This window comes from Phoenix dactylifera, chromosome 1, assembly GCF_051530095.1.
Source record: "Phoenix dactylifera cultivar Ajwa chromosome 1, Ajwa_hap1_PhDact_Kaust_v1.1, whole genome shotgun sequence".
In the NCBI taxonomy this organism is placed as follows: Eukaryota; Viridiplantae; Streptophyta; class Magnoliopsida; order Arecales; family Arecaceae; genus Phoenix; species Phoenix dactylifera.
This window is the reverse complement of record NC_143190.1, coordinates 5767044-5781833: the sequence shown is the minus strand read 5'-3', so window position 1 is coordinate 5781833 and position 14790 is coordinate 5767044. Positions and strand designations below refer to the sequence as shown.

The 14790-nt window shown below is 34.7% G+C and overlaps 1 protein-coding gene across 1 annotated transcript; it reads right to left on the bottom strand.

Annotated features, from left to right (window-relative positions):
- Positions 1 to 3652: 3652 nt before the first annotated feature.
- On the bottom strand, positions 3653 to 13331 carry LOC103700819 (metal transporter Nramp6-like). The gene is made up of 4 exons (XM_008782697.5): positions 12582 to 13331; positions 10621 to 10757; positions 9864 to 10516; positions 3653 to 4543 (listed from the first exon to the last, which is right to left on the bottom strand). Exons 1-4 carry the CDS (start codon positions 13307 to 13309, stop codon positions 4334 to 4336), a joined length of 1728 nt encoding a protein of 575 aa, XP_008780919.3. The 5' UTR covers positions 13310 to 13331; the 3' UTR covers positions 3653 to 4333.
- Between the last annotated feature and the right edge of the window lie 1459 nt (positions 13332 to 14790).

Here is a 14790-nt window from a genome sequence, read left to right as displayed (position 1 = left end):
ACTTATAAGTGGATGAGGATTCTAATGGAGAAAATCTACGGATCGGAAAGGATATACAGAAACTTACAGTCCGTATCGAATATTTTCTGATGGAAGGGAGGCAGTGGGGCTGCTTGGCGGATGAGGATAGATAGAGACTGTGGAGCCCGCTCATCCTTCTCCATTGAGAAGCGCTGCCACTCAAATTTCTATGCATCATGGATGGGACGGTGGCGGCTCCATAAAATCTCGGATGGGATAGATAGAGACTTAGGGGTGGCAAAATATGACCCGACCCGCCAACCCGACCCGTGTTCGACCCGCCATAAACAGGTTTGGGTTTGGCCTAAACAGGTTCGGATCGTAAACAGGTCGACCTGTTTAACCTGTTTATTAATTGGGTCGGATACGGGTTTTAGATGTCTGACCCGTTTAAACCGTTTAACCCGGTTAACTGTTGGGCAGGTTAAACAGGTCTAAACAGGTTAAACGGGTTAAACAGGTTAAACGGGTCTAAACAGGTTAAACGGGTCTAAACAGGTCTAAACAAGTCGGGTTGGGCAGGTTAAACAGGTTGGGTTGGACAGATTAAACAGGTCTAAACAGGTTAAACGGGTCAGGTTGGGCAAACAGGTTAAACAGGTCGGGTCGGGTTGGGTAAATAGGTTACCTGTTTATTAAACAGGTTAAACGGGTCGGGTCGAGTTACCTGTTTAATAAACAGGTCAGGTTCAGGTTTGTAATTCCTGACCCGTTTAATAAACAGGTCGGGTTCAGATTTATAGTTTTCTGACCCGATCTGTATTTGACCCGACCTGTTTATGCCTGACCCGACCCGATTGCCACCCCTATAGAGACTGCTTCCAGTTATATTATTAAAATAAATAATTTAAAAATATAATACCTATTATTTTCTTCCAGCGCAGCATTTTTCTAGTAAGAAAACGAAGCTTCATTTAATTTTTTTTTACCCTTTTGCAGACACATCTGGAGATTTTCTCAACGCATAACAGGCTGTCAAGCTGAAAGCTGTGCTTTTTATAAAAGTATATATATTATGAGATAACGTGAACCTAAATCTCAAAAATACCTAACTTCTACCTTTGCAACTAAACTACAAAATTCATTTACATCCATTCTTACTTGATACTATTCCTTGAACTTCCCAAATTATCTGATCCAAATAAAAATTAATCAAGAGGATTTATATATCCGACAAATTTATCATTTTTTTAATAAAATGGGTTACAAATTTTGAGAAAATTTTTATTCATTTTTAAAAAAAATTTGAATAGCAGAATTTTAAATAAGTTCAGTATGGGTAGGATAAATTTTACAAACATTCTATCTATTGCTATTCCTACGTAGCAATTTTTATTTTTATTTGTAATTTATTTTTAAAAAATAATTATTCTTTTAGGAAAATAATTGGACTGTCCAAGAGTATTATTATATCTGATAAAAGGAATCATAACAACGTTTTTTTCTATTATTGCTCGCCCTATCCTGTTTTAACACCGTTATTGTATTTCAATGAGTACTTTAATAGTAAAAAAATATAGAAGTTGTTTTTTGAGATAAATAATGGCCATTATTACTATTATAATGATCGATTGTGGTTTGGGGGGGGGGGGGGGGGGGGGTGGTGTTGCTATTAAAAAAGAAAAGAAGATTTAAATTCTAGTGTATCATGAACTAGAGCATTCTCCTTTTATTTTAGCAGATGCATCTGTATTCAGTTAAATGATGATAAGGACTGCAGATATTCTCCCTTCTATGCAGTAATTTCAGTAGATCTACTTTATCTATGATAGACCTGACTAAAGATCACCATGGCAGCCACATTTCTGACATTAGACTGATGCTCCCACATTACATAGTTCAGTGGATTAATGAAAGAAAACCTCCCTTTTAGCAAAAAAAAAAAGAAAACCCCCCTGATTTAGTCCATATTCTGCCGCTTCTCTTATTTGTTGGGATTGCAACTTTGCCTGCCCAACTTGCTTGCAGCCATGTTTTTATATTGTTGACCCTATAAGATTAAATTTGGTGATGCAAAAAAATTAAGTATCATTAATCTATTGCCTTAAGTATGCTTGATTGATTTGAGAAAGTCAAGAAGAAAGTTTTTAATAACTTTTCAATAAAGATTATTTATCTAAAATTCTACACCAAGAAATACAACTCCAAAAAGACCTTGAAACAATCTTTGGAAGTTCAAATGCAAATACAAAAAATTTGTTCTGAGCTATCTCAAAAATTGACCCTCAATTTGCAACAAGTCGGCCCTAGTACACTGTCACTGAACAATACGCTTTTGCGAACCGACTCCACCAGATCGTGAATCGACTCTATAATAGTCTCAGAATACAAACAAAAAGCTATGGAATTCACCATATTGGCGAGTCAATCTATTAAGTACATGAGCCGATTCCAGTTTAACAAGAGTCACCCTGGAGACAGGCGAGTCTACCCCTAAATAGCCACAGAAAAAAAAGAGGAAGCTGAAAAATTCATCACATTAACGAGTCAACCTATACAAAATATGAGCCGACTCTAATCAAACAAAAATTGACCTCTGAATGGCCACATTGGAAAGACAGAAACTAATAAAAGTCAATCCATTGAAGAGTCGACCCCTAAAAACAATGAGGCAACCTCTTGAATTGAGAGAGCCAACTCCACAATGATCGCAGAAAAAAGACAGAGCGCAACAAAAACAACATCAAATTCGAGTCGACTATTGAAAATATTGAGTCGACCTCTTTGGGCTTGACAACAATAACGACTAGTTTTCTGTAAGTCGGAACGATTATTTTCATCTCACAATAGGTCTTTCAACCTGATTAGCTAGGAGAGTCTTCCAACCACTTTCAAAACATCTAGAAAACAAAAGTACGCAAAAAAAAAGAATAAGAAAAGAACAAGAAGTGCAAAATGAAGAAAGCTTCAAAAGAAAAATTCTCAAGAGCATTTATTGAGAGCTGAAAGATCATATCCTCTTCAATTGAGAGTTGGTAAAGTACATTCAAAAACAATCAAAGCCTACCAACTAAGTCAAGCTCTATTTATTTCTCTATATTTATTGTTAAGAAGATGTATTTTATTGTGCTATACACATCACCTTCTATACTCTATAACGACCAATTCCAGAAATTAAAATTTAGAAAAAAATCCATCCAAACTGTGAATTGAATTACGTTGAGCCTGAGAATAAGCTCAATATAAATTTTAGTTAATTATATGTAAAAATCAACTGAGCTGATTGTAAATTCGTGTAAACCAATCAACCTATACTCCTATAAAGATTATAGTAAAAACTTCCAAAAAGAATGTCTTAAAAAGTGGACGTAGATGCAGAGTTGGCACCAAACCGCTATAAATTTTGTAATTGCATTGCTTAATTTGTTCGCATTAATTCTGCATATTTACTTATTAGTTGTTACTAAAATTAATATTTATTTATCATATTTTTATTCTGTTGCATTATATTTAAGTTTTCGAAAAGTCCAATTTATCTCCATTCTTGGGCTGCATGGCAGGGCAACATATATATTTCTTGGTATTGACTTCAATGATCCGGGGATCAGCCAAATGAGCTCCTCCCTTGGATAAGCCACCTGATACCTGTAAAACAGTGAACAAGATCATATTTGAGCTCCTTATGTAATCCTTCTCAATAACAAGCTAATGGCATCACTCAAGCCTGCAACATATTGAGTAATAGACGCTACTGTCACAAGCAAGCCCGGCTTAATTCAAACAACTAAGGAATCTCTACTTGGAAAAAGTCATCAGAGACCAACAGTGGGGAAAAAAGAGAGGAAAAAAGGAGATGCATTTGAGATTGAGTTAATCCTTCGATCTGCTTTTGAGGTTTGGACAAAACCATTGCTCGGTCACAAGATTCAGTCTGCTAATTTCTACTACTGAAATTGTTTCGTCTTCCAGTGCACGTACCAATTCTTCAACCTAACAATAAATTCACCTGTGAAGGAATTACTCGCCATCTCCTGTTCTGTAACAGGGAGAAAATTTGCTAGAGATAACCATCCCAAGGAGGCTTCTGCAAATAGCCCGGAATAACTGATCGTGTGAAATTGACATGCCATCTATTACAGCACCACTGGCCTCTTCACACAGTGGCAGAGTACAGTAAACCTATTGTAAACACAACAATGATGTCGCTGATTAGTTGACTGATTTGCATGATGGAAAGATCAATAGAACAATATAGCCCTTGGAACTCCTGCAGCTTCACTGTATAACATGTCTCCAATCTCTCAAATATGGGATTGCAAACTTATTTTGTCTTCCAGACATGGTAGAACAAAATCTCTTTTGAGTTCAATCCTCAGGAGAATCTCTTGCGGATTGCTGATGCCAGCCGAGTGGATAATTCACCACCATTTAAGATGAGATAAACTATAAATGCTGCATATACAGCTATGGCAATGCACACAATAGAGCCAAGCAATGTGCCATGTATTTCAGAAGAGAAGAATTCCAGCAAGAGGTAGCCGTTGATTATTATTAGCAAAGCAGCGACGGTCCAAGTTACCATCTACAGAAAAAAAATTGAACGATGTATAAGAACGTTACGGCTAATAAGTACTAATGTTTTACAAATACAAACAAGCACACAGCTCTATAAGGCATCAGCACTCTAGTGCAATAGCAGTAAATTACATATTACTTGAGATCAATATCGTGATCTAATTCTGTTACAAGAGAAAAGAACAGCTAATGATAGAAAAAACACATAAATATATAAACATAGAAAAGCAGAAAGGTAGTTTACCTGTCTTAAACTAGAAAATTTAAAACGTCATTTCAGTTATGCCATTGATTGTGCCATACAATTCAAACTATCAGAAGTTCACATCCAAATGATGGCATAACTTCTCCAATGTCAACTCCAAAGTGAGATAGAAAGGATTACATTTGATGTACTCTAGTGCATCTTTGGCAACTTAATAGCTCTATATTCATCACTTTGTGCTGGTACCGAGTGAACCAGTTGGAATGACAAAACTTGCAAAAGATGAGATAGTGCAAGCAGGATTCCAAAGTAAATTTTCTTATACACAAACATACACATGCACAAATTCACCCACATGCATGCATGAACACATATCCAATGCTCACACACAAATGCATACCCACACAAGCAGGCACATATATAAGTTAGCTGCAAATGGTAGTCTTCAGACCCATCTAAACTCAATTTGGCAGCATTAGGTGGTCAATTCAAGGTCCAAATTTTAACCTAGTTCAAGGTTCTAGTTTCTAGATAACCCCACACAAAAAGAACTGGTAAGTACCAAGTAAGAGCAAGAAAGTCAAATGAAAATTGTCAGCTTTATAGCATGAAGTCAATGCAACTAGATCACTGCCACATATCTAATATTTGTTCCACCATCTTGTTGGGTAAAAGTTATCATGTATGATACATCCTTACTTTTATATATACTTGTAGTGAAGTACTTCTCTAATATTTATACAGTTATTTAAGATTGTAAAAAAAATGCTAAATAGAATAGTTGGCCAAGCCAACTTGGTTTCTTAACACAAATTTATACAATTGTAATGGATATCAAAAAATCCTATCACCATGCACTTTTTCATGCTTTGAGCATTCATTATTTTGTTTTGTAACTCAAGACTTGTATGCATTATTCCTGCAACAGTACTTTCCCATTTAGATTCATCTCGAAAAGTTCTTGTTTGCAAGAATTCTTTTAATGGCCTTCTTCATATTGTGAATGGACATACATGCAGCAATTTACAGAGGCATATGAAATTAGATGATACTGCTTACATGAACTATAATATGATATCGTTTTAATTTATTTTCTGCTCTTTCCATGTCTTTCCAACATTTTCATGTTATGTTATTGACCTTCCTTCAAGAAGGACCTTTTTATTGTCTTTAAAATGATAGACTTTTGGGCCTCCATATTCCACAAGACAAACGAAGTACTAAGCTGTGAATGTCAAATCTAATATGTTTAAGAAACTTACAGAATCCATGCATTAAAATTAAAATTAAAACCGATTAAAGTAAAACTATGCAGATCTAGCTTGTTAACCTGTACATTTCCAGATATATTTACATTCTAGCCTTACAAGAGGGAATGTTTCTCTTTCCAAACATGTTATGTGCAACATTTCACATATGAAATACACATGTTGATATCCCTATATCCCTACCATATTCCCATACTTCTCATACATTTAACTGATAGTGATGTAGAAACTAAAGGTCAAATAAATAAATATCTAGCATCAATATAAAATTGGGTGCACTATAAAACATCTTTAATCACCTTCCTAACATAATTAAAGAAGACAAAAGAGCCTTAAAATATTTTGAAATTGACAATAGTAAAGACAAAAAGATATGTAGTTTCTTAAGCAAATTTGAGATTTTCTTATAAGAAGTTTATATGAAAAATAAATGATTGACTAGCCAAGAGGGGACGCATTGCCTTATCCTTACAGAAGTCATAGGCTCTTTGAACCGAAGTTTTATTTACTATTGAACCTTTTTAAAATTGTCTTGCAGGGAGGAAAGCCCATGGACATTTAACAGGACTTAACTCCCTGATTTCCCTAACCCCTTTCCCTTCGTACAATTTTGAACATTTAGAGTCACATATTTTTCACAGATTTCTGTTGATTATATTCATATTAAAAATAACCAACAGCAAGCTTTACACATTTTATTATAGAAAGAACCAAGAATGCTTACAGACTTCACCAGTAAATAACACGTAACTATACTAATTTAGTAAAGATGAGTATATATCATGCAATACAAGGACAACATTTGGGAACAGCACTACAGCAAGTCATATTCTCCTCATTAACTGGAATTTATACACATATTGTCCTCTGTGTGTGTGAGTGTGTGTGTCTGTCTGTCTGTATGTCTGAGAAGTACAATGGACATGCCACCATTGCAAGTCAAACTCAAGATTCCCTCGAGTACAAGCACTCAGAAGAAGGGTGCCAACCAGCTGAGATAGGTCCAGTTGGCAATTTTAACTTTTACTTACCATAAGGGTAACGGAAACATATACCACAGATCCCTATACTATAGAGACCGTATAAAACAGAACACAAACTGAATGAAAGACAATAAAATCATCCTTCCCCTCACAATAAATCATTTCCAGAGAGAACTAAACATAGAAATATGAGAGAGAGAGGGGGAGGAAGGGAGGGAGGGAGGGAGGGGAACCGAAAGCAGTTGTCTAATTTAAATCACATTTAAACCAGACACTTTCTTTGAAAGTAAATTTTGAAATGAACTTTCAGATAAAATTAAGAATAACACAAATAAAAATAAATTTTTTTTAGAATCATATACCATCATTTTCTTTCTTCATAATGCAAAGAATTGAAATGATATGTACTCTAACTATTTATATGTGGACTTCAGCTGAACCAAGAGTATGTGATAGTTTGTAATATTATGATGTGATTTTTTCAAGAAATATCAGTTAGTCAAAGGCTCATTTCAGCACATCTCTCTCTCTCTCTCTCTCTCTCTCTCTCTCTCTCTCTCTGCGGGCTAAATAAGAGTCAGTGCTTGACACCTTGAAATTATTAACCATCATTTCCTATCTGAAAGTGCAAACCAATTGAAACAACCAGTTCTTTAACTAGTTAGCAGTGAAATTCAGTTAAAGAAAATCAAGGAAACAATTAAAATTTTGCTGACGGTGTATACCCCTTTTTTCTTTGAGATAGCCAAGAATACTCCTCTTTTTCTTTATTTTCCCACCATTAGTGGATGCCACTTAAAATAACTCATTTTCAAACTAATAATGGTGAATTCTAGTATGATGAATAAAAAACATGGTTATAATGTTGCTGAAGGTTTACAGTGTTTTCCTCTTCTGAGAAGCAGCAGAAATTTCTTTTATGACAGAACACACAAGAGAGGATAGCTCCTTCTACCTTGTAATGAGAATTGAATAGGTAAAATAAAGAGGCAGTTTCTTTTTCGCAAGAACACATGCAAGAGCGAAGGAAGAGGAGGAAGATAGAACACACCACTGCAAACCAGTAGCAAGGAAAAAAAACCTAGTGTTCCTAAATCCTCATGAGAAGTACGAGGAAGAATCCTCAACGATGCTTCCATTTCTTTCTTTCTTTACTTCACACCATAATACATCCAAGAATCCACCATTTTCTGACTTTAACGAGCAACATAATAATAGAAGGAGAATTTGCAGTGTGAGAAGAAATATGCCATATCTCATCCTCCATGATGTAATAATTGTTTAGGAGATACGACTTTTGGCAAGATCTTGATCTTTAACTATAAGACCCTCCCTAAATCACCTACTGACAAAATAGCTTGAAGTTATGAGGTACTGCAAGGTTCAAGACCATCAAAAGCCCCCAGGTAAGAATTGAGTCCAAAAGGAATGAGCACGAGCATATATAACTACTAGTGCAGCTAATGTAGCTGCACAGTATAGTGCACAAAGGCACATGAAATGTCAAGCATTGTTAATAAAAGCATTCATATTTGATAAACTGCAACAGTCCATTCAGATGACAACTTAGTTCCTGTCTATGTTGTAACAAAAAATGCACATTAGATAGAGTTGTATCTAGAGCAAATATCTGTAAACATTGTCAACTTAGAGTTTTTGGGGTTTACAAAACATTCCATTAGGTCAGAGTCCTTTCAACACTAACCTATAAGACTAGCATGCTTTATGTCTTCATCTAGATCATATTTCAGGTGTATCATATTCCAAAAACAAAGTTATGGCTGTACATCAAACCAAATGCTTTAGATACAGAAATGCATGTTACTCTTGTTAAAGTTTTACAAGTCTCTGAATGCAGCAAGAGAAAGATGAACATCAATTAGCATGGTGTATACAATATGTTTACAGTCAAGTAGGGAGTCCAGATAAGAAATAACTGATTATACATACGTACACACATACATACAGACGTGTGTGTGTATAATGCATGTGTGTAAGAACATATAGTTATAAACGCAGTGTTGTCAGTTAAGATAAAGTTCGACAAGCATTATTAATGTTTCAAGAAATGTTAATGCCATACTAGACAGATCCTTTTCAGTTCAAGGAAGTTACCAGATCAACTTCCATAAAGTACTATCTATGCTATATCCAGGGGATTTAAATTATATAACATAATGTGCCGGTTCTGTTCAAGGTGTGGCACAAAAGACACACCATACAAAAATGCCCAAAACTATGGATGCATCCATGTGAAAGAACAGGAAGCAGTGCTGAAAGATATGCTAAAGCAATGTAAGATCCATGAAAGAAATTCCACAATACAAGTCGTAGATTTACTTTTAATTGTTTTATACTGATAAATAGATGTACTTCTAAAACAAGAAATTTGATGAACAAAGCTAACATAAAAGGTTCAATTTAGTTAACACTCTTGCTAATTAATATGTTCTGTGCAATTTGCATGCATATTTATCCAAGTTTATGTGAAAGAACAATGGATTAAATTTTAAAACAAAAGCCAAAATGCATGAAAGGGAAGAGTTTAAGATAAGCATGATTCGATCATCTGTATATCACTCGTTTTCTGAATGATTTTGCTACTTCCAGAAAATATGAAAATTTAAAAAAACTGTCTGCCAAAACTACCTTACTTTTAGACCAGACGCATATCTTTTAAGAGCTAAAACTGTATGCTGGAATGATGAAAAACTGTCAAGAAAATTTAGTGAAAAACAATAAACCACTGGCTAGCCAAGAAATAAGAAGCAAGGAGCTCGCAAAAAACAGTCAGGACATGAAGCAAAATATATGTAGCAATAACACATACTTAAGTAACAATTTTATAAAAGCATTATGTTCATAACTTACTTGAATAGTAGGGCCAATTCTAAAAATTCCCATAACTTTCTCCCTTGATGCCAATGTGAGAAGTGGGATAAGTGCAAAAGGGATCTGAACAGATTGCAGCACATTGAGCCACTCATTTAAAATATCCAATGCAGAATCAGACGTGTCAAAAAATAAAGCAATAATTATAGTTGGCACAATTGCAAAGCTTCTAGTAATCAATGCCCTGACCCATTTCTTCAAGCGAAGATTCAGAAATCCACCCATGATAAATTGTCCAGCATAGGTGCCCGTTATCGTACTGCTCTGCCCAGCTGCCAATAACCCGACTCCCCAGATGTAAAGAATAGGAAATCGCCCTCCCCCAAACTTCTCTTGTAGAAACTGCCCAGCATTCTCAAGACCTATACTGTTAGCTTCTTTAGTACCATAAAATCCTTTAGCAAAAACTGTTGTAACAAACAAATTAATTGCAAAGGAGATGATCAGGGCCACAGTAGACTCTATGGAATAATAGTTTAGTGCTTCTCGAACATGGTTTTCTTTGTTAGGATCAATCTTTCTCGACTGTACGAGAGCAGAATGCAGAAATACATTGTGGGGCATAATGACACAGCCCACAACCCCAACAGCCTGCCTTATAGTATTCGAGCTTAGTTTTGGAACCAATACACCTGTGAAAAGGGACAAGGGATCCACTGTAACTTGAAGGGCTTGATGAAGCAAAAAAGGAAACAACCCAAGAAGCAAAGTCTGTATGACAAATTAAAGCATCTACCAATCAGAAGCTCCTTCCCACTGGGCTTGGTTTCACCAAACATCCAAGCAAAGGAAAAGGCCATCGTTGCAATGAGAAATGCAAAAACAGCTTCTAGCTTCCTCACACCATAGTTCTCAAGGAACAGAAAAATAAAGCTGCCAATAAAATAGTGAATATAAGATCTCCATTGATGATGTTATAACATACCTTAAATTCTGATGAAAGAGAAGTAGGGCTTTAGACAATGGAAATGGTTACCGAACTGACCAATATTCTATAGAATATTCTATTTTGCAAGAGAAATTATCTCAACTGTATCAAAAATATGAGTTTTAAGATCTCAGAATATTCCATTCAGATTCCACTAATCATTTTTTGATCAATAAAATAGCTTCTCGCTATTCATAAAATACATGAAATGCCTACGTATGGACCCTTTGCAGCTGATATTAGGAAGGATTTGAGAAATCAGATCAGGCGAGAAATTTTTGAAGATTATTCAAAATCCAATATTCAATTAGTCAAATTTTGGAAACTCCAGAAATAATTGATTTATGGAAGCATTTCAAATGAGGTACAAAAAGCTGCTGATCTATTTAGGAAAGAATTTTTAAGAAAATATAAAATTCTAGAATGTAAAGAAAGATTTAAGAAAAACTTTGACCCTTCAAATTAAAAGTGGGCCACCAATATATCTGGGATCTAAAATGGAGTGAATATGGACTGGTTGTAAAATTGAAGAAAGTAGTGATGTAAAGAAATTCAGAAGTCATCATCAGAATAAGAAAAATTTTCCATCCAAGTTCTTCAAACAGGTGCATATCGCCCTATACCACTGTACAGTACCAAACCGAGATACGAGAGATGTACCGAGTCTTGGTACGCCAAACCGCTTCCACTTTGGAGGTACCAATATTGTACCAGGATAGTACCAATATTGAGTCTAATACCAAGATGGCGAACCGTGCTTTCTATGATATTTATTTTAAGAACTAGATTCAAAACACTGCTATCTATTTAGGAAAGTCAAATGGACTGAACATAGAAATAACATTTTATAGTTGTATCATAATATTTTTTTCTACTTTTTTGTCCCTTAAATGCCCACGTGCCTGCTTACTACTTCCTAGCTCCTCAATGGGGTAGAGCCCTATCTCTATACCTATTAAATAGAAAGGAGAGAGAAAATTTAAACCCTCTCTAAAGTTTGGGAAAATTAGAAAGAAAATCATAGAAAAAGCGTCTGAAATATCCACATTTTTTTAAAAATAATAAAAATAATCTACATATGTTAAAATTTTTCAAATATGCTAAAGATCACCATACATAGGAAAAAGTATTTTAGAAAGGTGTAACTAAAGATGTTAGAAATCACCATGCAAAGGAAAAAAAAAATTAGGAAGTCATGTTAAAGTTAATTTCGAAAAATTTTCTTTTAGAAATATTTCCAAGCAAATCACCATTAGCTTAGAAGTCTTGCATTTTTAATGGCCGAAACTCTAGCTGTGTAGTAAAATTTGCAAATCACCAAGCAAGAAGCTATAAAAGTGAAATTTATCAAATAGATCCAAGCTTCTGTCCAGGTCTTGATAGGATTGAACATAAAATATAAAACTTCAGAACAAGTTAAGCTTAAACTGTAATGCATGATTTAAGAAGCAAAGCCAAATTATATTAAACATAATAGATTCTTAGCTTCTGAGTCCTACAAGGGAAAGAGAAAACACCCACACATTGAGGGCATCTAATGAAGCATAATTTGAAAAGTCTCTATCTTTTTAACAACGAGAAACAGACAGAAAAAAAAATCGTGATAAAAAACCAGTCTTAAATTAAAGCAGAAGAACATAAAACATGAACTTAGCTTCTGTCTCACTCAAAGAACCAGAATTCCGAAGAACGCTAGAATTTTGGCATCCAAAACAACAAGAACCGGCACAGATCTAAGCCAAGAGAGAGAAAGGTACCCAGATCCTCACCAATCCATGGCGGTGATAACGACCCCAGCCCAAAGCGGCAGCACCCCGTGGCTCAGAATCTTGATAGCAATAGCGCTCCCGATAACCTCCTGTATATCGGCCCCAATCATCGCCACCTCCGCCATGAACCAGAGCGCCAACCTTGCCCAATCAGGATACTCCTCCCGGCAAAGCTCCGCGAGGTGCTTGCCCGTCGCAACCCCGAGCCTGGTCGACAGCAACTGGATCAGAAGCCCCATGGCCGTGGCCCAGAACAGCAACCACAGCAGCGAGTACCCGGCAATGGCGCCGGCCTGGAGGTCCCCTTCCAGATTCCCTGGGTCCAGGAAGGCAATGCTCATCAAGAAGCCGGGGCCGGTGAAGAGCCAGAGCTTCCGCCAGGAGAAGGGCGGGACGCCGCCGGCGTCGTCGTCGCCGGAGCCGGAGATCCGGACGACAATCTTCTCGCGAGCGTCGTAGGCGCGCTCCTCAACGTCGTCTTCCTCCTCTTCGTGGGGATCGGGATCGGTGGAGCGGGAAGGGAGGAGGGAGCTCTCCTCCTCGTCGGCGGAGTGGGAGGAGGCCATGGGGGAGAGGACGCGGAGAGGGGAAAAGGAGGGCTTTTTATTGGTGCTGGGAGAGGGAGAGGGAGAGGGAGAGGGAGGGAAAGGGGGAGGGGGGACGGGGAGGTCTAAATCCGCCGTGCGGGCATTTGCTGCTTTGGTCGGACCAGCAGAGTAGGCCTCCATCCCCTTGGAAACATCCTCTCTTTTCCCCCACTTTGTATACACATATATATATATAAAAAAGAAATTTACATGCACATCCTTCTCTATATATGAAATTATATAAATATTGTTATCAACTAGCTATTTACATATATATCCTTACAAAATACTTATTTTATTATATATATATATATATATATATATATATATATATATATATATATATATATATATATATATATATATATATATATATATATATATATATATGTATATATGTGTGTATATATATATATATATGTATATATATATATGTATATATATGTGTATATATATGTATATATGTATATATGTATATATATGTATATATATATATATATGTATATATGTATATATATGTATATATATATATGTATATATGTATATATATGTATATATATATATATGTATATATATATATATGTATATATATATATATGTATATATATATATGTATATATATATATATGTATATATATATATGTATATGTATATATATGTATATATATATATGTATATGTATATATATATATATATGTATATATATATATATATATATATATATATATATATATATATATATATATATATATATATATGTATGCATGTGTGTGTGTTTGTAGATATTGCATATATATCTATATCCTCTAACGCTATTAAAAAATAAATGGCTTAAACTTAAAATAACCGAAGTATCCTTAGGGATGGACATGCAAAAGAAAATTTATAAGAGTATATATATAGCAAGTTTGTGAAAGTATTCATATAATTTCTCATATTTAGAAGGATATATGTTTAAAAAATTTATAAAAATATGATCAAAACTTGGTTGAGACTTGCCAAGTCTTTCATGATTCGATTGGATTGACAAGTCACATTACTATTATTATTTTGTTTAAGAACTTAACTAGATCAAGTAGGAATATTAAGTGGTCCTTTTTGTAATATTCTCTATTTGATTTTGATAGACTGATTATTATTGAGTCTATAATATCTTTATATTCTTCATTATTTTAAAAAATTAATGTATATTGCATTTAAATTAATTATAGATATTTAGACCAGTAAAATGCTTTTAGTGATTTATAAATGTTGAGTTTTTGTTTGTTTGTTGAGGCGAGAATTTCATAAAGGCAACATAATTTATTCTATAAAAATTGATACTAACATGAGATCATCCGACGTGATAATATTAATCTTTTTTTTCATCTTTTTTAATTAAGAATAACTGATTTGTTTTTACTGCTGATCATATTGTTACTGGTTTTTTTTATTACATACTCTCATAAATCTGCAAAATTATATTAATACCCTCATATTGTCATATAATTGTTATTTGTATATATACCATTATAAATTTTTTTTTCTTATGTCTACCTATAAGGGTATTTTAGTTATTTTAAATTTAAACTATTTAATTTTATTGACGCTAGATGGTATGGGTATAGATAATATATATATAT